Raw genomic sequence first — 19,553 nt, forward strand, 5'->3', positions numbered from 1 at the left:
TGCTGTGGGAAACCCCAGTGGAAGAACCCCCGCATCATGGCTGTCTTCCACCTCCAGTCTTAGGGAATCCAGGCTTCTCTCTGCAGCCTCAGTCTTCAAGCATTTTCCTTTGTGTGGAGTAAATGAGTAAGAGAGGAGAAAGAAGGAGAGAAACAAGGAAGGGAGGAAGGAAGGGAAGGAGGGAGAAAGGAAGGAAGGAATTTACTGGAATTGTATCATATATCGTCCCCATTGCACATATGGGAAAATACATCCTTACCCCATCCAGCCAGGGAGTCAAAAGACTACAGTCGGCCCCACTGACTTCCAGGCTATTGCTCGCCCTGCTGGCAATAGGTCCAGCTGGTCATGGGAGGCTGTCTAAAGGAGATATGGATATGGCTGTCAGAGGTGAGAATGGCTTCCAAAACATAATTTTTCTTCTGCCTTGACAAAGACCCTTCCTCCATAGCCTCTTCTCTGTCTTGGGCTGGATGACATCAAAGGACTCAGGGTCATTCCCATCTTGGCTGCTGGCTCTGAGACCCACCAGAGGCTCTAGGAAGGAGGCCGACTCCGGGACTGAACTGTGACTTTTGTCCTCTCTCCCAAACCAGTCACAGGCCAAACTGGCTAAAAGTCAATTCTCTGAATGAGTGATTCACTGAATGACCAATTCATGGAATTTCTGGGTGTTATTTTTTGTTGTTGTTTGTTTTTTTTTTTTTTTGTCTTTTCTTATTTTTGAGACAGGGTCTCACTCTGTCGCCCTGAGTGCAGGGCAGAGTGCAGTGGCATGATCTCGGCTCACTGTAGCCTTAACCTCCGGGGCTCAGCCTCCCGAGTAGTTGGGGCTACAGGTGTGTGCTGTCACGCCCAGCTAATTTTTTTATTTTATATTTTTAGTAGAGACAGGGTTTCACCATGTTGCCCAGGCTGGTCTTGAACTCTTGAGCTCAAGTGATCCTCCCACTTCAGCCTCCCAAAGTGCTGATATTACAGGCGTGAGCCACTGTGCAGAGCCCAATTCATGGAATTTCTAAGGATTTTTTTTTTTTTTAAACTGAGATTTGCCAAGCTGTGTCTATGCAGCTGTTTGGCAACTCAGCTGGATCCACGATCCTTCAGGCCAGGCTTTTGGAGCCCAGGCACACTCCACGGGATAGTGCTCTGATGTGGGTGAGGGGTCTTTCCCACAAACACAAGTTGCCTTGTCTCTGTGCTTGTGGACTTGCATCCTGGCTCATCCCCGCCTTTGAGACAATCAGTGAGATTTCCGCTTTAACGTACTTCACTGACAGCTTATTGGTCATTCTGCAAATTGACCATTGGGAACATCTGCTTTGAGTGAACTGACTTTCCATGCCTGACCTAGAACCCGCCAGTTGGCCCAGGCTGCGGGGCCAGAGTGCCTGGCCCCAGGCCTACACACCCGCCCTTTTTCCAGGCACCATCGGCTTGTCCTGGACCTTCCTGCTGTACGGACTGACCGCTGTCCTCGGCCTGGGCTTCATCTATTTATTTGTTCCTGAAACAAAAGGCCAGTCATTGGCAGAGATAGACCAGCAGTTCCAGAAGAGACGGTAGGAAGCTGACAGGGTGGGTTTGGGGGAAGAGCTGTATCACACCCCAAGCACATGGCTTCAGGATTTTCATCTTTGTGCTTTCCCTTTGCAAGCGGGCATTCCTCCTGTCTTCCTGGGCACTAGGAGTTTTGTCCAGTCACACAAAGCTGTTTTCCTTGAGTTGTTCTGTGTCTCCCTACAGTGCCTTTTCATTTGACTTTAAGACCCAGCTCACAGGGATTTAAAAATCATTTGATTATGGAATACGGGAGGCTAGAAGAGTAGAATCTTAAAACCATAAACTATCTTAGAGTCACAGGACCTTGGAGAAGCAAAATATTATAACTATGGCCTTTAAATATTGCATGCAAAACATTTGTGGGCTTCATGCCTTCATTCTGCGGCTATTTATTAAGTCGTTACTATGTGCCAGACAGTGTTCAGAGCCTTAGGAAACTTGCAGAGATTAAGGAAGACAAAGTTCCTGTCCTCAAGGAGCTTCCATTTGATGGGGGAGGGAAGACAACACATGCATAAACAAGAGCATTTTAGTTGGTGATGGGTGATTAGGAGAAAATGAAACAGAGCAAAATATGTTGAGAGGGCCAGGTTGACACAGGGGGAACAAAGAAGAAAGGGGTTGTGGCTGAAGTAGAGTGGGTGGTCAGGGAGGGAAGTCCTCTCAGAGGAGGTGGAATTTAAGTCAGTGAGAAGGAGGCACCCATGTAACGATGAGGGGAGGAGCATTAGGCAGAAGGAACAGCAAGTGCAAAGGCCCTGAGGTGGGCATGTATCTGGCATGTGCGAGGAAAAACAAGGAAGCCAGCGTGCCTGGAACAGAGGGAGGGAAGAGCGTGCAGGGTCAAACAGGCTAGATGGGTAGGAGCTAGATCACATCAGGTCTTCAGGTCATTAAGGGGAGTTCAGAATCTTGGCATCATGAGACTGTTCAAATAAAAGAAGAGTGGAATGGGAGCTTCGGAAGGAACTTCAAAGTGCTACAATCCTAAGCATCCTTGGCAAATGTCCCCAGTTACCTCTTGTAAGTAGGTGATAGTCACCAGCTCCTGACCGCCCATTCTGTTTCTGGGAAGTCATACAAAGTTTTAAAAAAACATTTTAATATTGACTAGCATCCCTGCACCGGCTTCTAAGCCCCACCCCAATTTGGCTCATGATGTAAGAACCCGTAATCAGTCCTCCCCACTCCAGAATGTCCTCTCCTGCTTTGTTGAGTGGCACCTTCTGCAGTTTCGGCAGGCCCCTCAGCTGTATTAGTTAGGATCGATTTCGCTGCTTGAAGTTGTTCAAATGTCAGTTGGGGGTCCAGGGTTGGGTGGAAGCTGTGTGCCATGAGGTCATGCAGGGTCCCAGGCTCCTTCTTTTTTGTTGCCGTGCCACCTCTTCCATATCGCCTTTCTTGTATGGCCTAAGGAGGTGCAACCCCCCATACCTGCCAGAGGATGGGGGAGGGGAAGGGGTGGGCATAGTCCTCAGGGTCACTTCCGCCCACATGCCTTTGCATAGAACTTGGCTACACCTGTGTGCAGGGGAGGCCAAGAAATGTGGTTTTCAATCTGGGCAGCCATGTGCCCAGCTGATAATCAAGGGTTCTGTTACTAGACAGCTGCCTGGCATCTCTGCCACACTGGTTTTCTTGGGAGAAGATTCCAAATCCATCCTCTGGGATAAAAAGCAAAGGAGGCAGAAAGGCAGGTGGGAGCCAGCTTTGGGGTAAGGCAGGATGTGACTGCAGCTGTGGGGTGTCAGGCTGGTCCTGGGGTTACATGGGGGAACAAGGGCCAGCCCTTGGGGACTGGAGGCTGGGTCTGCTATGACTCTGGAGAAGACAGGAAGTTAGGGGTCTTCGTGGAGTCCGAGGCAGGTCTGTGTTTTGTCGTCTCTGTCCCTAGAGTTCAGGGGGCTCTTGATATCAGAGGCCACAGAGAGAGAGAGAAACTCAACTTTGGGAACACAGGACCAGAGCATGTCCAGGGATTTTGACAACAGGAACTAATGGGATAGTCTTTTCAGCAGCAACTATTTTCACTCTGTGTCCTCCATACAAAAGGCATGGTCCCAGGAGAAAGTCTGATTGGCCGAGGCTGGTTTATGTGCCCACCTCCTAACCTCTAACTTAGCCAGGATAGGGTAGAGATCCTTGATTGACAGTCCAGTCAAGCCACATGCCACAGAGTAGACTAGTTTCCCCAAAATGAGAGGCAGATGCCGGTAGAGCTGTCACGCACTGCTGTAGGGCTGACTTCTTCTGCATCCCTATGCCTCAGATGTGCTTGTTGGAAATGGGGACCTACATCTTATAGATCCAGTTTCTCTACCTGCTTTATGTGTCCTACCTACCAGTTTCTCTACCTACTAATGTGTCCCACATTAGTAACACAAGGGGCTCAAATCATCTTACATCAATCAATGGCAATTGGTTGCCGAAATGTTGTTTATTTTGCTTTCTGTCAAGTTATTTCTGTTCAAAAGAGACCTTTACCAATCCCTCAGGGGATATAACAACAACAACAACAACAACAAAACTTTCAAAAATTCCTGTTTTATCCCAGTTTCTCAGGAATCGATTCATTCAACTTTCAGCAAATTATTTTGAAGTGCCAGGCACTGTAGTAGGCTCTGGGGACAGACCCATGACTGAGAGAGACCCTGTCTCTGGACTTAGAAGGAAGTTACATTTTAATGTATAGGAGAGAAGTAGGCTACAAAACTCAAAAATGCATAAATAAGATAATTCAGAATTTTTATATTATGAAGAAAATAAGGCACGTTAACCTACCAGAGAGTGAACAGCAGATTTGGGAGATGGATGCAGTGTCTTTAGCTAGGGTGCAAATAGCTATGCGTGCATTTGTGTTACAAGTGTATCAAGAATTTTCAACAAGCACGGTGATATTTTTGTGTATTGGTTTCACTCACTGCCCTGTTCCCAGGGCCTAGAGCAGTGCCTGGCACTGTCATCTTTAACCATGTCTCTGGCTGAATGAATGATGCTCAACGAAGGCCGCTCTGAGCTGAGACTGGAATTATGAGAAAAAGTCAGCGGTTTCAAGAGCTGGAAGAAATGTTCAAGTGGAAGGAACAATTTCAAGAGCTGGAAGAAATGTTCTAGGTGGAGGGAACAGCAAGAGCAAAGGCCCTGAAGTGGAAACAAGTTAGGGGTTTTGAAGGGAGAGACAGGACACCCAAGTGGCCAGGGTGTGATGAGCAAATGGGACTGGAGGGGTTGGTGTCGGGGAGGGCGGCCATGGTGAGAAGATGGGATGTTAGGCTGAGCATGATGATGGTTTCCTTCTGAGCAGGTGTATTAGTCCATTCTCGCATAGATATGAAGAAATACTGGGTAATTTATAAAGAAAAGAGGTGTAATTGGCTCACGGTTCTGCACTCTGTACAGGAAGAATGATGCTGGTGTCTGCTCAACTTCTGGGGAGGCTTCAGGAAACTTACAATCATGGCAGAAGGTGAAGGGCAGTCAGCACATCTTACATGGCGGCAGCAGGGGGTGGCGGGAGCAGGGGATGGCGCTACAAACTTTTAAATGACCAGATTTCATGAGAACTCACTTACCATCTCAAGGACACTACCAAAAGGGATGGTGTTAAACCATTCACGATAAACTGCCCCCATGATCCAATCACCTCCCATCACGCCCCACTTCCAACACTGGGAATTACAATTGAACATGAGATTTTGGTGGGGACACAGATCCAAACCATATCAGTGGGGAGTGACAGATTTTTGCGTTTAGAAAGGTCACTGTGGATGTAATGGTGACAAGGGGTTATAGGAGGCCAGGGAAGACCCTGGGAGACCAGGGAGGAGCTGCTGGGGGTCCAGGTGAGAGAAGGTGGACATTTGTAGTAAGGCAGGAAGCAGGAAGGGTCATTGTAGGAGTGAAGGTGGGATTGGGGGGTGGGAACTCCAGTGGAAGGTCCACCCCCCAGGGACGGCCCCAGGCCTTGCCACCCCGTGATCCCACACATTCTCTGTTTGACAGGTTTGCCCCAAGCTTTGGCCACAGGCAGAACTCCACTGGCATCCAGTACAGCCGCATTGAGGTCTCTGCAGCCTCCTGAGGAATCCGTCTGCCTGGAAATTCTGGAACCATGGCTTTGGCAGACTGTCTCCAGCATCCTGCTTCCTAGGCCCCAGAGCACAAGTTCCAGCTGGTCATTTGGGAGTGGCCCCTGCCCCCAAAGGTGGTCTGTTTTTGCTGGGGTAAAAAGGATGAAAGTCTGAGAATGCCCAACTCTGAGGGTTTCTGAGGATCTAGCTTCATGCCTCAGTTTCCCCATTGACTTGCACATCTCCGCAGTATTTATAAGAAGAATATTCTATGAAGTCTTTGTTACACCATGGACTTTCTCAAAGAATCTCAAGGGTACCAATCCTGGCAGGAAGTCTCTCCCAATATCACCCCGAAATCCAAATGAGGATATCATCTTCTCTAACCTCTTTTTTCAACTGGCATTTTGGGGAGAGGGAAATCTCTTTTTTTACTCTTATTTTTTTTGAGGCAGAGTCTCACCCTGTCGCCCAGGCTGACATGATCTCGGTTCACTGCAACCTCCACCTCCTGGGTTCAAGCAATTCTTGTGCTTCAGCCTCCCAAGCAGCTGGGACTACAGGCGCCCGCCACCACGCCCAGCTAATTTTTTGTATTTTTAGTAGAGATGGGGTTTCGCCATGTTGGCCAGGCTGGTCTCGAACTCCTGAGCTCAAGTGATCCGCCCGCCTTGGCCTCCCAAAGTGCTCGGATTATAGGCCTTTTGACTCTTTTATCTGAGTTTTATTCGACCCCTCTAATTCTCTTACCCAGAATATTATCCTTTGCCAGCAACTCTGACTAGTTGATAGGAGGCTTCAGCTCTAGTCCTTGGTCTGCTGGTATCATTGCTGTATGAATGACCATGGGCCTCAGTTTCCCCACTTGTATAATGGGAAGCCTGGACCAGGTCATTCTTAAGATTTCTACTGACTCCAGTGAGCTGGAATTCTAAATGCTGGTCCAGGAGCTGTCTCCAGGATGGCACAGGATGGCTTTGCAGAAAGGAGATAGGTTTGGAGGCCAACAAACCTGCTTGTCAATATTGCCTTTGCCTCTTGGCAGCATTTGAACCTGGGTAAAAAACAACTCCCTGAACCCTCCGTTTTCTCATCTGCAGAATGGGGATAATTATGTCTCAGGGGTGTATTTAGACCCTGTTTCCCTTCAGGAGGGTCCCTAGCTGGTCCAAGAACTGGGAAATTTCTACTCATCCTCCGTTACCCAGGTCCCTCCTCTGGACCCAGTAAAGGGTCAGGGTGAATCAGACAGGGGACTGAGCAAGTAGCTAAGACTGGAGATCATTAAAGAAAGGACTGACAAGAAGCTCCCAGATGCTGGGGAGAATGAAGAGCTAAAATAGGTCCTAGGTGCTGGATGCTTTGTCATTCATGCCTGCACACATGGATGCTGGCAGAGCCCCCGAGGGCTCTGGTCCCTCGAGTTCTCCTGTCTTCTCCATTCTAGATGCTTCCGGTGGTATGCTGGAGCTGGCTTTGCCGGCTTGTGAGAGCTGATTGCTACACTTTCAGGATTTTTGCAAGTGTAAACACAGCCACTATAAAAAATTAAATGACTTAAATGTATAATTCAATAAATTATATTAAAACAAATACTCAAAACTCATTACCTAATTTTACTACATATTACTATTATCTGTGCTCTTGAGGCTACTTATATATAGTAACTCTTACAGAGACCTAGGGGAGATACCGTATGTTTCTTCCTGAGTCCCCACTCAATGACGTCACGTTAGGTTGTCTTTGGTTGGTTAACTGGCTGTGGGGAGTGTTTCTGGATCACAGAGATTAGAGAGGACTATACATCAGGGCTTGATTTATTGTTTTGTTGGTTTTCTAGACTTCAGAACATGCTGGATTAAATGTCAGTAATGCACATTAAACTTTAAAGTATGTCTTGTTTATAGCCAATACAGTGTGAATAGCACCAAAATGTGGAGAAACTGTTCTTCCAGTAGTCAGACACTATTATCCATTTCAGCTGACAGCTTCTCGAATCATTGAAGAAACTGGAGTTCTGACGTTCATCTTCATTGTTTTACTTTTGTCTTTCTCACTAGTGTAAACAAAAATTTCAACCAGCATTCCTGCCAAACTTATATCCATTCTTCAACATCTCACTGTAGAGTAATCAGGGATTTTTATTCGTAGTCTAACTTTGTCAAATCATGGCTAAATCGCTGTAATAGTTGGTTTTGGATACAAGAGCTTGGCAAAAAAAATTAGCAAAAGATTCTGTAAGGATTAATTGGCTATATGGAGTTCAGGGTAAAGAGTGTTTCCAACAAAGAATATTTACAATAAAGAGTTTATTATTATTTGTAAATTGTGTGCAACAAACATATCCTTTATCTCTGTAAAATTTATACACAAAAAAATTAACAAAAGATTCTGGAAGAATTAATTGGCTGTATGGAATTTAGGATACAGTATTTACAATAAAGAGTATTTACAATAAAGAGTTTATTATTATTTGTAAATTGTGTGCAACAAACATATCTTTATCTTAGTAATATTTATGCACACACACATACACACACATTTCTTCCCTGGAGAGCTGTTGTTAGACATTTACCAGCACACTACTGCTTAGAGCTGTGCTTGTGGCCCCTTCAGATCTCTTCTCTCTCTAAGGATGCATAAACCTCACTCAATTCTCCTTTTCTCTCCTATCAGCCTGGAAGAATGCGCTCCTAGTCCTAGGGTGAATTCTCGCCTTTCTTGCTCCAGGTTATAAACTTGGGGTTCAGGTAGGGAACATAAATGAGTGAGCCTTCCCGGTTGATGCCACTTTTCAAAATTATAAGTAACAAAATCCAATGTGAGTATTATAAGTAAAAGGGAAATTTGTTGACTGACACAGAGTCCAGTCACAGGCTTCAGGCATGGCTGGATCTAGGGGTTCAAGCAATATCACCAGGAATCTGCCCGTTTCCAAGCACTGCCTCTGCTTTTTGCTGTGGCACCTTTTTTAAAGGTAGGCCCTTTCCACAAGTGACAAAGATATCTCTCTCAGCTTCAGGCTGACATCCTCCTGGCTTAGCAGCCCTAAAGGAAAGAGACTCCCAGATGCTGACTTACATTACCCCAGACTGAGTCAAATGCCATCTCTGAGCCCATCAAGGTGACCTTGCTTGACCAGGTTTTGGTTACGTATCCACCCCAAGAGCACACATTAAGGATCAGCTTCTGTACCCTGGTCCTGGACTGTGAGCAGGGCTGGAGGGCTGCCAGTACTACCTCCACATTCACCTGGCACCAGTGCTCCCCTGCCCTTGACAAACCTTATCTTTGATCCCAAAGAGAAGGATCAGAAAAAGATGTGGCTCCACTTCCTGCTTGGGCCCCTAAGCCAACGTGTTCACGGCCACTTTCCCTGTGCCCTGCCTCCCAGGACTGGCCAGGCAGGAGGTGAAACCAGGGCTGCAGAGAACCCGAACAGGCAGGTGATGAAACCGGGGCTGCAGAGAACGCGGAGAAGCAGGAGGAGAGAAGGTGGAGGCGTCTGTTGGGCGCCACTGCCAATGGAGGCCACAGGGCTGAAGTTTCCTGCCCACTTGCCCAAGGCAGGAAGCACCATGGAGCCCAAGGGTGAAGTGACAGATACGGCAACACAATGATGAGATGTGGGCCTGAAGGAAATTTCTCTAAAATATCGATAACAACAAACAAGTTTAAAGTGAACATGGATAGGCTGGGTGCGGTTGCTCACGCCTGTTATCCCAGCACTTTGGGAGGCTAAGGCGGGCAGATCACTTGAAGTCAGGAGTTCAAGACCACCTGTCCAACATGGTGAAACCTCATCTCTACTAAAAATACAAAAATTGGCCAGGCGCGGTGGCTCAAGCCTGTAATCCCAGCACTTTGGGAGGCCGAGACGGGCGGATCACAAGGTCAGGAGATCGAGACCATCCTGGCTAACGCGGTGAAACCCCGTCTCTACTAAAAAATACAAAAAACTAGCCGGGCGATTTGGCGGGCGCCTGTAGTCCCAGCTACTCGGGAGGCTGAGGCAGGAGAATGGCGTAAACCTAGGAGGCGGAGCTTGCAGTGAGCTGAGATCCGGCCACTGCACTCCAGCCTGGGCGGCAGAGCGAGACTCCGTCTCAAAAAAAAAAAAAAAAAAAAAAAAAAAAAAAAAAAAAAAAAATTAGCCAAGTATAGTGGCATGCACCTATAATCCCAGCTACTCTGGACGCTGAGGCAGGACAATTGCTTGAACCCGGGAGGCAGAGATTGCAGTGAACCAATATCACGCCATGGCACTCCAGCCTGGGCAACTGAGCAAGACTCTACCCCAATAAATAAAATATAATAATAAAGTGAACATGCCTAAAGATTAAATTACCTTTTTTTTGTCACTATAGAAAAGAACCTTATGAAATTGTTACAAGAGAAGCTGCAGCCAAAAATGGAGTAACACAAGCGTAATAGAGGTGGATCAGGTCGGTGATGATGATGATGATGGTAATGATTTGTTATTTATTCTGATTTTCAGGTGTTCATGGCACTTGCCAATTCTTAACATTTCCAATTTGCAGGGATTCCTTTTCTCACTTTAAATAAATATCCATGTCCATACTTAATTTTATATGTGTAGTGTGTTTTTTTTTAAAAGAAGTCCTTAACATTGAATCGGCCTGGATAAGCCCCTTGCTGGCCAGAGAGGCGCTAGGACAGAGGATGGGAGGTCAGCTGCAAACTGAGAGTCCTCCTGTCCCTGAAGCCTCAGCCTGAGTTCTCCCCCTTGTCCTCCCTTCCTCCCTCCACTGGCCAGAGCCAAATCCAGCTGAAAGAGCCAAATCTTGGAGCTCAAAAGGGGTTAGTCACAGGGCAGGCTTTATTGAAAACTCCTGTGGCCTCACATTTTGGGCAGGAGGTTTCCTCCAAAACCTCATCAGGTGGAAATGTCAGGGCACCTGAATCGATTTTTCTGCATAGGAGAGACTATTATTTTTTCCTACATCTCAACCGCTCCTAGGATTCAGGATCAACTAGGATTAACTGGAAAGCCCCGAATATGTGTTTGTAATGCCACCTTCTCAATTAGCTGCCCTCTTTAGGAGTGGAATGTAGGGAATGCCAGAAGCATTCAAAATCTATTTCTAGGTTGATTAATGTATATGGTTAAAAGGCATGGGTGAAGCAAAAAAGACCATCAAGGCTGTTTAGACCACACGTTCATCTAATACTTGACTCCCTGTATTACCTAGAGAACTTTTCGACAGAAACGGAAACCAAGCAGGCTTAAGTTACCAGGGAACCCACTCGTTCTGGACTAAAAACGTCATAGTTAGTCCTGGTTTCAGACAGGCTCAGCTTGATCCAGGACTAGGATGATGATATTTCCTTTTGTCCCTGTTCTCAGTTTTTTTCTATCACAAAATCGCTCTTCTTCCAGCAGCAACTCTGGCTACGCCCTTCCAGGTTCACATAGAGGGGGAGACAGGGTTTCCTTCTCCATCAAGCCCCAGCACATATGTTCTAGCATCCCACTGGCTCTCTGTGGGTTAAAGGTGCCTCTGCAGACCCAGCCATGGGGAGCAGGGCGCTGGGAGATGCCGACAGGCTTAACCCGAGCTGCTGGAAGTGGGGCTTGTACTGGCTTCCTAGGCCTGCATTCACAAAGCAACACATGCTGGGTGGCTTAACATAACAGAGGTTTATTCTCATACCGTTCTGGACCTGAGAAGTCTGAAATCGAGGCGTCAGCAGCTCCCTCTGAGGACTCCAGGGAAGAATCCTTCCTCACCTCTTCCAGTTTCTGGTGGTTGCCTGCAGTTCTTGGCATTCCCTGGCTGGCAGTTGCCTCAGTCCAAATCTCTGCCTCCACCCTCACGTGGCCTTCCTCCCACTGTGTGTCTCCTCTGTGTCTCTGTGTTACATTTCACTCTTCTTATAAAGACCCAAGTCATTGGATGGAGGGCCCACCCGAATCCAGTGTGACTTGATTACATCTGCCAAGATCTTATTTCCAAATAAAGTCATATTCACAGGGGCCAGGTAGACATGAAGTTTATGACACTGTTCAACCCAGTACAGGGGACACCCCAGACCCTATGACCGAGTGGGAAAAAGTGGACACCATAAAGGCAAGTTGGCAAGAGAAGAGGAAAGAGGTGCTGGAAATCACTCCGCACATTTCCTGTGGCCGCACTGCATCGTGTGTCCAGCTCCGTCTGCACACACCCCCAGATGGGGGAATCACTTCCGAGCCAGGCAGGCTCTCGCTCCTGCCGGTGCCCTGCAGTGTGGCCCTGCCCTCGTGTTCACCAGGGGTTTTATTTGTGGTCTTGGTCATGACTTGATCGAGGATCATGGGGTTCTCAGGCACAAAACTAAACTGCCAGAGGAGCTACAGGAGGGAGGGATGGCGGTGCAGATGGAGTGCGTAGAGAGGGGGTGACCTGGACAAGAGGAAGGGTTCAGAAGGTGCAGTCAGGAGACCCGGGTTTGATTCTGCCGCAGCTACGCAGTTTTGTGATCTCGGGCAGGTGATTTAACCTGTCTGAGCCTCAGTTTTCTCAACTGTAAAATGTGGGCGGCAGCAGCCCCCAACCCAAAGGGCTGCCGGGCAGATTCACTGAGATACTGGGTAGGAAAGCTCTTTCGCAGCTGCGAAGGGCAGTGCGACCACAGGGCGGGGATCCACCAAACCCTTTCCCCCAGAAGCGGGCAGGGCTTCTTGCCCCGCCCAGGGCTGTCCCCAGCTCCCGCTGTCCCAGGGCCAGGCTCAGTTTCCATATTTGTTCATTTTACTTTCCAGCTTAAATCTTTTTTTGATCTATGGCAGAGGAGGAGGAGGATGGCATTTTGACACGAGACACAACATTTTCAGACACCCCCTGAAAGCGTTTCCAGACCCTCACATGCTGGGACCCATCCAAGGATAGAAAATGATTTATCGTGGATGGTTTGGCACGCGTTTTGGAGTTTTTCCTCCTTATGAAATGTTTAACTGGAAAAGCTGACATTCTGCTTTTAACTGGTTCTCATGAGATGAGAAAAATTCCCAGGTAGATTATATTAAGTTGAAAGTCTCCTATTCTAAATGGAATTAAATAACAAATAAAATTCAGTTCTTAAAAATGATTCTGAATTTTTAAGAATTCAGAATTCTTTTGAAGGGTGGCACACCAAAACATTATTACACATTTCCAAATTATAGTAAACTCTAATTTATTTAGTTTTGCTTTGTATTCAAATTGTATTAAAATCAAAACATTTGTTGACCCAATTTAGGTCTTCCGAGATTATCTAGTTAACATACTCTCTCTTAATAGTCACATGAATTCTTTTTTGTTAAGCTATTTGCATCTTTAGTAACTGTTTTTGCATATTAAATCACATTTTTCATTGTGTGTGTGTGTGCGCGTGTGTGTGTGTGTTTCCATTGAATTTGGCACACTATGAAGTGATTTGGGACTGATGCCATCCTGCCTCTCCTGGTTTGACAGGTTAGGTTGCTGGTTACTGAGATATGATCCCCAAAGCTTCCTCTGTAGCGTAATAAATATTACATGGATCCTTAAGCTGATCAATATAATTTAAATACCTACGCAATAAAGAGACTAAAAACATAAAACCTCCAAGTTACCTCTTGATGATGAATAACATGCCTTGTTTGTTTTTTGGTTAGGTTGATAGAAGCTCACATGACTATAGACTCTCTGATGTCACACAGTGTTAGGGATGCCAGAAGTAACTATAAAGTGGGTATTTGTCTTTTTGACTTTTCAAAAGCCGAAGCTAGACCTAATGCCAAACAGTGATTACTGTCTGATACTATTGTTATAGGACCAACAGATTCATATACCCACTGTGTGGTAACAGACCCATTACACCAAAACAGCAGGGATGAAGCAGAGAAAGAGTTTAAAGATCACAGAGACATCTTGAGCCCAGGTCCTAGGATGAAAAACGTGGAATAGACCCGAACCCTACCTGTAGCCTGAACCAGGGCTGCTCCAGCCAACTCATATCTCAGAAAGTGTCCCGACCCGCAGGACAGTCGAACAGGCCCTGGAAAGGGGAGTGGGAATGGAGGAGACAAGAAAACACGAGAAATGCAGACAAGACAAATAGCCTGATCAAGTCTCGTTTAATGGTGGCAGTGCAATGCCTTATATAGGCTGGCAGAGGAAGAGGTTGGGCCAGGGCGGTGACGGAGGGCCGGATTTTCTCAAATTACAATTGCGCATGCGCCATGGGTTTGTAATTTTCCCCGGCGCGGGATCGCGCCTGCGCAGTAGGCTGCATATCTTCCTGGGCGGGAAAAATGTTTGCGCGGGCGCAGGAAAGGTTGGCGCGCGCGGGAACAGTTTAGGTGCACACGGGAAAAGCTTTAGGCGCGCGCCGGAAAGGTTTGTAATGAAGAACCCGGAAATGTGCCATCTTGTCTCCGCTTTGTGGAGATCAAGCAACAGAGGTCAGCTAATTCCGGGCCTCACGGCTCCGGACAAGAAAGTGAGAAAAGGAACACTAATTAAGAGCCTGGGAGGCCAGGTGCAGTGGCTCATGCCTGTAATCTCAGCACTTTGGGAGGCCGAGATGGACAGATCACTTGAGGCCAGGAGTTCAAGACCAGCCTGGCTAACAAGATGAAACCCCATCTTAACTAAAAATACAAAAATTAGTGGGGTGTGATGGCACACACCTGTAGTCACATGTACTTGGAAGGCTGAGGCACGAGACTCTCTCGAACCTGGGAGGCAGAGGTTACAGTGAATTGAGATCATGCCACTGTGCTCTAGCCTAAGCAACAGAGTAAGACTCTGTCTCAAAAAAAAAAAAAAAAAAAAAAAAAAAAAAAAAAAAGCCTGGGGTTGTTTGTTATGCAGCAGATGCTAACTAATACAGAATCCAACAAGGTAGAAAGTGGTTTTACCTGGTCCGTTGAGTATACCCTTGCCATGCCTGAAAGCCCCAAATTTTAAAAAATAATAATAACAATCCACTTTTTATATTCAAAAATGAAAAATCTTAAAACATATAAAGAAAGATAAAATCACCTATGACCTATCACATAGACATAATTATTAACAACATTTTTGTATATATCCATGTAATCTCTTTTCTCTGATGACAGATCAAGTTACTTACAGAGGAAGATCGTGAAAAGGCAATCCTATCCTTTCAATTGTTCAGATCAAAAACTTCGGAGGGGCCAGATACAGTGGCTCACACCTGTAATTTCAGCACTTTGGGAAGCCAAGGTGGAGGGACTGCCCAAGGCCGGGAGTTAGAGTCCAGCCTGGAGAACATAGTGAGACTCTGTCTCTACAAAAAAAAAAAAAAAAAAAAAAAAAAAAAAAAAAAAAAAAAAAAAAATTAGCCAGGCATGGTGGTGCACACCTGTGATCCCAGCTACTTGGAAGGCTGAGGCAGGAGGATTGCTTGAGCCCAGGAGTCCAAGGCAGCAGCGAGTTATGATTGTACCACTGCATTCCAGCCTAGATGACAGAGAGAGACCCTGTCTTCAAAAAAATAAGCAAAACTAAAACAAACCATCAACAACAATCCTTGCAGTCACCCCAACTCCTCTTTTGCACTCCCACATCCAATCTGTTAGCAAATCCTACAGGCTCTGCATCTCCTTCATCACCATCATCATCATCACTCCCTAGATTAAGGCTGCCACCACTTTCTAACAGGTCTCCTTACTTTGCTCCTTGCCCCCTATCTTCCATGCAGCAGCCATGAGGGGCTTTTAAAACCTAAGTCAGTTCATATGACTCTTCTGAGATGGTCTCCCCATGGCTCCCCCTCTTACTCAGAGGGTTCCTTATCAGAACCTCTCAGGCCCCCAATGAACTGCCCAACCTTTTCCTCCAATCTCATCTTCTCCCATTATCCTCCTTGCTCAGTTAGCCTAGCCTTTCCCAGTCCCTCCAACACACCAACCACACCCTGCCTTGCGTCCTTACCTCTTTCTGTGTCGTTGGTTAGGAATGTGCACACTCCTCATACTTGTATGGCTTGCTCTTTTCCATCAAGAGTTATTCAAGAGTTATCTGCTCAGGAAGGCTTTTCCTGGCTACGCCAGCTAAAATGTCACACTCACATGAGCTCATACACATGCGCACACTTAACATGTACACACACACCCCTGCACATGCATGCACACACGCATACTGCACATTCCTTCCTCCTTGCTTTACTGCTTCTCCTTGACCCTTTACCATCATCTAACATATGATACAGCTATGTTGTTTGTTCATTTAATGTCTATATCCCTTGCTACATATTCATTCCCCAAGGGCAAGGCATTTTGCCTGTTTTGTTTACTGCTGTAGTCCCGGTATCTAGAAAAGTGCTTGGCACATAAGTGGACAATTAATATTTGTCGAATAAATGAATGAATGAGTGAATGTAAAGTTCCTGGAATGTTGCAGATGTACAATAATAATAAAGTGTAATCATTAGCACCAAACAGGTAAAAGAAGGATTTTCTTCCTTTTTCATTGTAGATGCTGTAAAAAGTTGATAGAATTGAAAAATGGAGTTTAAATATATTACATAAAGTCATAAAGGCCACTGGTAGAAGAATTAGTAATAATCTAACTAATAAAAACAAGGAGGTGAAAGGAATAAGGGGCAGTGGAGCGAATGTATATGAACAAAATTCCTCATCCCTAAAAATTGATCATTTATACAATACTCTACATCTATTTCTTAAAGCAGAGGCCTCAATGATTTGGACATTGGCCTTCAAATTTTTTTAGTTGTTACAGACATTGCTTTTAAAAAATTTTAGTTAGTTGCCAACCTTTGAAATTTGGAATATTTCTCAGAGAACTTGGTATTTCTGGCTTCTCTTGAAAAAGATCTGGTTACAATGGATCTGCATTCTGCAATCGAGCCACCAGGTGGCGCAGAGTCACAGCAACTCCCTTTCCATGCCACTTGAACCCTTCTGATTGCTACAGATTGCCAGTGATTTTCACTCCTGGCATAAATGTTTCATAGAAACAGTCTCTGGACCGGGCGCAGTGGCTCACACCTGTAGTCCTAGCACTTTGGGAGGCCAAGGCGGGTGGATCACCTGAGGTCGGGAGTTCGAGACCAGCCTGGCCAATGTGGTAAAACCCTGTCTCTACTAAAAACACAAAAATCAGCAGGGTGTGGTGGTGGGCGCCTGTAATCCCAGGAGGCTGAGGCAGGAGAATCGCTTGAATTCGGGAGGTGGAGGTTGAAGTGAGCCAAGGTCGTGCCGTTGCACTCCAGCCTAGGCGATAGAGTGACTCTGTCTCAAAAAAAAAAAAAAAAAGAAAGAAAGAAAGAAGAAGGAAGGAAGGAAGGAAGGAAGGAAGGAAGGAAGGAAGGAAGGAAGGGAGGGAGGGAGGGAAAAGAAAACAGCCTGAAAAATAGAAAGCAAGATTTCTGACAGTAGCAATCTCAAGGCAGTTGGAAGAACAGGAAAGACTAGCTCCCCACTTAGAACCTTCTGTACTGTCTATGTGTTTCTGTGCATTCTCATTCATGTCTTGCTTCTGTAATGAAAGGGCTATGACAGTGAAAAAAAAATTTAAAAAATTTTTTAGTACTTTGGAAAACACTGAAAACTATGATAAAAACTGCCCATGTCCTACCAGTTACTAACATTTTAGCGTATATTCATTCATCTACTCTTTTGTCTATGACGATAAATCAAGCTAGTTAGAAATGAGGACAGGTATTGGGATATATAGATATTCTCACATCATTGAGACCACACAGTATACAAAACGCATTTACTTTTTGAGATTACCAAGCATTTCACATGAGGCTGAGTTCACAAACATATTGTCTTTGCCAAAGTTACAAACAGTATCCACGATGTCTCCCAGGGTCTGGCTTTTTCTTTACTTCTGAACGTGTAGAAAAATGAATTATGTGCCTACCGAGACAACATTCCAGTTTTCCTGGCAAAGGCTAATTCTGCCGATGGAAACAGAGTGTTTTCATTTTCTTTCTTTCTTTCTGCTCACCATTCTATGCTTTTCTGGTTTCTCTGTGTGCATATTTTCCCCCTGAATTTGACATTATGAAGTTGCTAAGTTCTTCCAGATTTAAGGTGCTATGCCATCTTAAATCTCTGGATTTGACAGGCTGGGCCAGTGGTTACTGAGATATGATCCAAGAAGCTTTCTCTGGGGCCATCTGTCAATCAGATGTCAGCTCATAAGGAGGAAGAACTTGGCTGCTGGCCTGCACTTGGATACCAGAGTTGGTTGCCTTTTCCTTGAATTGTGTCTGCACAGTGCTGGGCACCCAGTAAGTTCTCACTGCATCCCTGATGGGTAAAAGCTGATCAGGTAGCTCTTGGACGGAGATATAAAATGTTTGCCTCATGTCAGCTCTTCTTGATCTTTTTAAGCCATGTCTTCCGATCTAAACAGTGTTTAAAACTTTCTCCCATTGTAGCACCTATGGCCTTACTAACTTCTCTGATCCTATTGTGGGTGAATTTTTGAAGACAATTATAATCCGGCCTGCATGTCAACACCTGAAATTTCTAGTTTTCCAGTGTCACCCATTCTAAAACCCGATTCGAAGACTCTTCCATGCAATGTAGGAAACCAAAAACTACCACCACCACGCCCTGTCATCGCTGTATCTTTGAGGTCATTTATCCGGCTTTCGTGTCTGGTACGTTGAAAGAGTGGAAGTTGGGAGTTAGAGGGGTACAAGTAGCAACTTGATTTTACCTCCCACTGCCCATTCAAACAAACCTGGCGGGATAGTTCTTTACCTGCCCTGCATAATCCGTTGGGCAGATCCCTTAGTCCTTCTCCACACCCTTAGATCATGACAAATAATGATGTGGTGATGATGATAATAATAAAATGTCTCCAAGTCACTTCCGAGTGTAGCAACAGTCTAAATGAAGTCATTAAAATATTGAATCATGTCAAAACTCTTAATTTCATTCCTATGAAACCTCTCTCCTCCTCCACTCTCATTTCTTCTCCTCCCCAGACCCCTTGGGCTCTGAAGAGGTGAGGGGCAGGGACGTTTTACTTGGCTGGTGTTGTGATGATGTGACCTTGTGCTTTCTGGGCTTAGAGGGCCAATTCCTTCTTTCCTTAGCTTGTGTGTCCCAGGGGAGGGATGGTCGTTCTTGGCAATTCTCCCACAGGCAACCTTCTAATTTGCTTCCTGGGATGCAGGCAATGTGCCTCCTCTGGCCAGCCACTCTTGAGTGTGCTCACAGGTCCTGGGTATCCCCTGGACCAGCAGCCCCGTTTGGGTCCCTCACATTTTCAGGCAGTCCTGCACTGGGAATCCCAAATAATCCCAGACCAGCTGCCTCTGGAGGTTCAGAACCTGCTGCAAGAAACTTACACCTTTGGCCTGCTCTGGAGTCATCATTCCTGATGCAGTAATCCATTATCTGGCAGAGGCTGAGTGGCCATGGTCCCTAACTTCTACCCATTTCCAGGCATGGGTCTGGCACTGGTCTGTCCAGAAGACACAGGGCAAGCTCTTCCAGTGGTTTCCCCACATCTCTCTGACTCGGCGTTCAGTGAAGAGTCGGAACGGCTTTTTCTCCAGCATAACGTTGGAGGTGCTAATGGCAAAGAAATACCACAGGACCCCAAGTATCAATAATTTCTCCAAATACATGTCTCCAAACCTGTGTTAGCCCGTTCGTTCTCATATTGCTATAAAAAATACCCGAGACTGGGCAATTTACAAAGAAAAGAGGTTTAACTGGCCCAAGGTTCTGCAGGCTGTACAGGAGGCAGGGCTGAGGAGGCCTCAGGAAACTTACACTCAGGGAGCAAGGAGAAGGCACCTGTTCACATGGCTGGGGCAGGAGGAAGAGAGAGAGGTGGGAGGCACTACACACTTCTTCTTCTCCTTCTTCTTCTTCTTCTTCTTCTTCTTCTTCTTCTTCTTCTTCTTCTTCTTCTTCTTCTTCTTCTTCTTCTTCTT

The 19,553-nt window shown here is 46.0% G+C and overlaps 1 protein-coding gene across 1 annotated transcript in view; it reads left to right on the forward strand.

Moving 5' to 3' along the window:
- SLC2A10 (solute carrier family 2 member 10) overlaps positions 1 to 8,092 on the forward strand; it is a 42,597-nt gene extending 34,505 nt beyond the window's left edge. The window contains exons 4-5 of the mRNA XM_023197054.1: positions 1,427 to 1,562; positions 5,566 to 8,092. Of these exons, the coding sequence (XP_023052822.1) occupies positions 1,427 to 1,562; positions 5,566 to 5,644 (215 nt within the window). The 3' untranslated portion in view covers positions 5,645 to 8,092. The remainder of the gene's footprint in view (positions 1 to 1,426; positions 1,563 to 5,565) is intronic.
- Positions 8,093 to 19,553: the final 11,461 nt, after the last annotated feature.

Source organism: Piliocolobus tephrosceles, chromosome 20 (assembly GCF_002776525.5).
Source record: "Piliocolobus tephrosceles isolate RC106 chromosome 20, ASM277652v3, whole genome shotgun sequence".
Lineage (NCBI taxonomy): Eukaryota > Metazoa > Chordata > Mammalia > Primates > Cercopithecidae > Piliocolobus > Piliocolobus tephrosceles.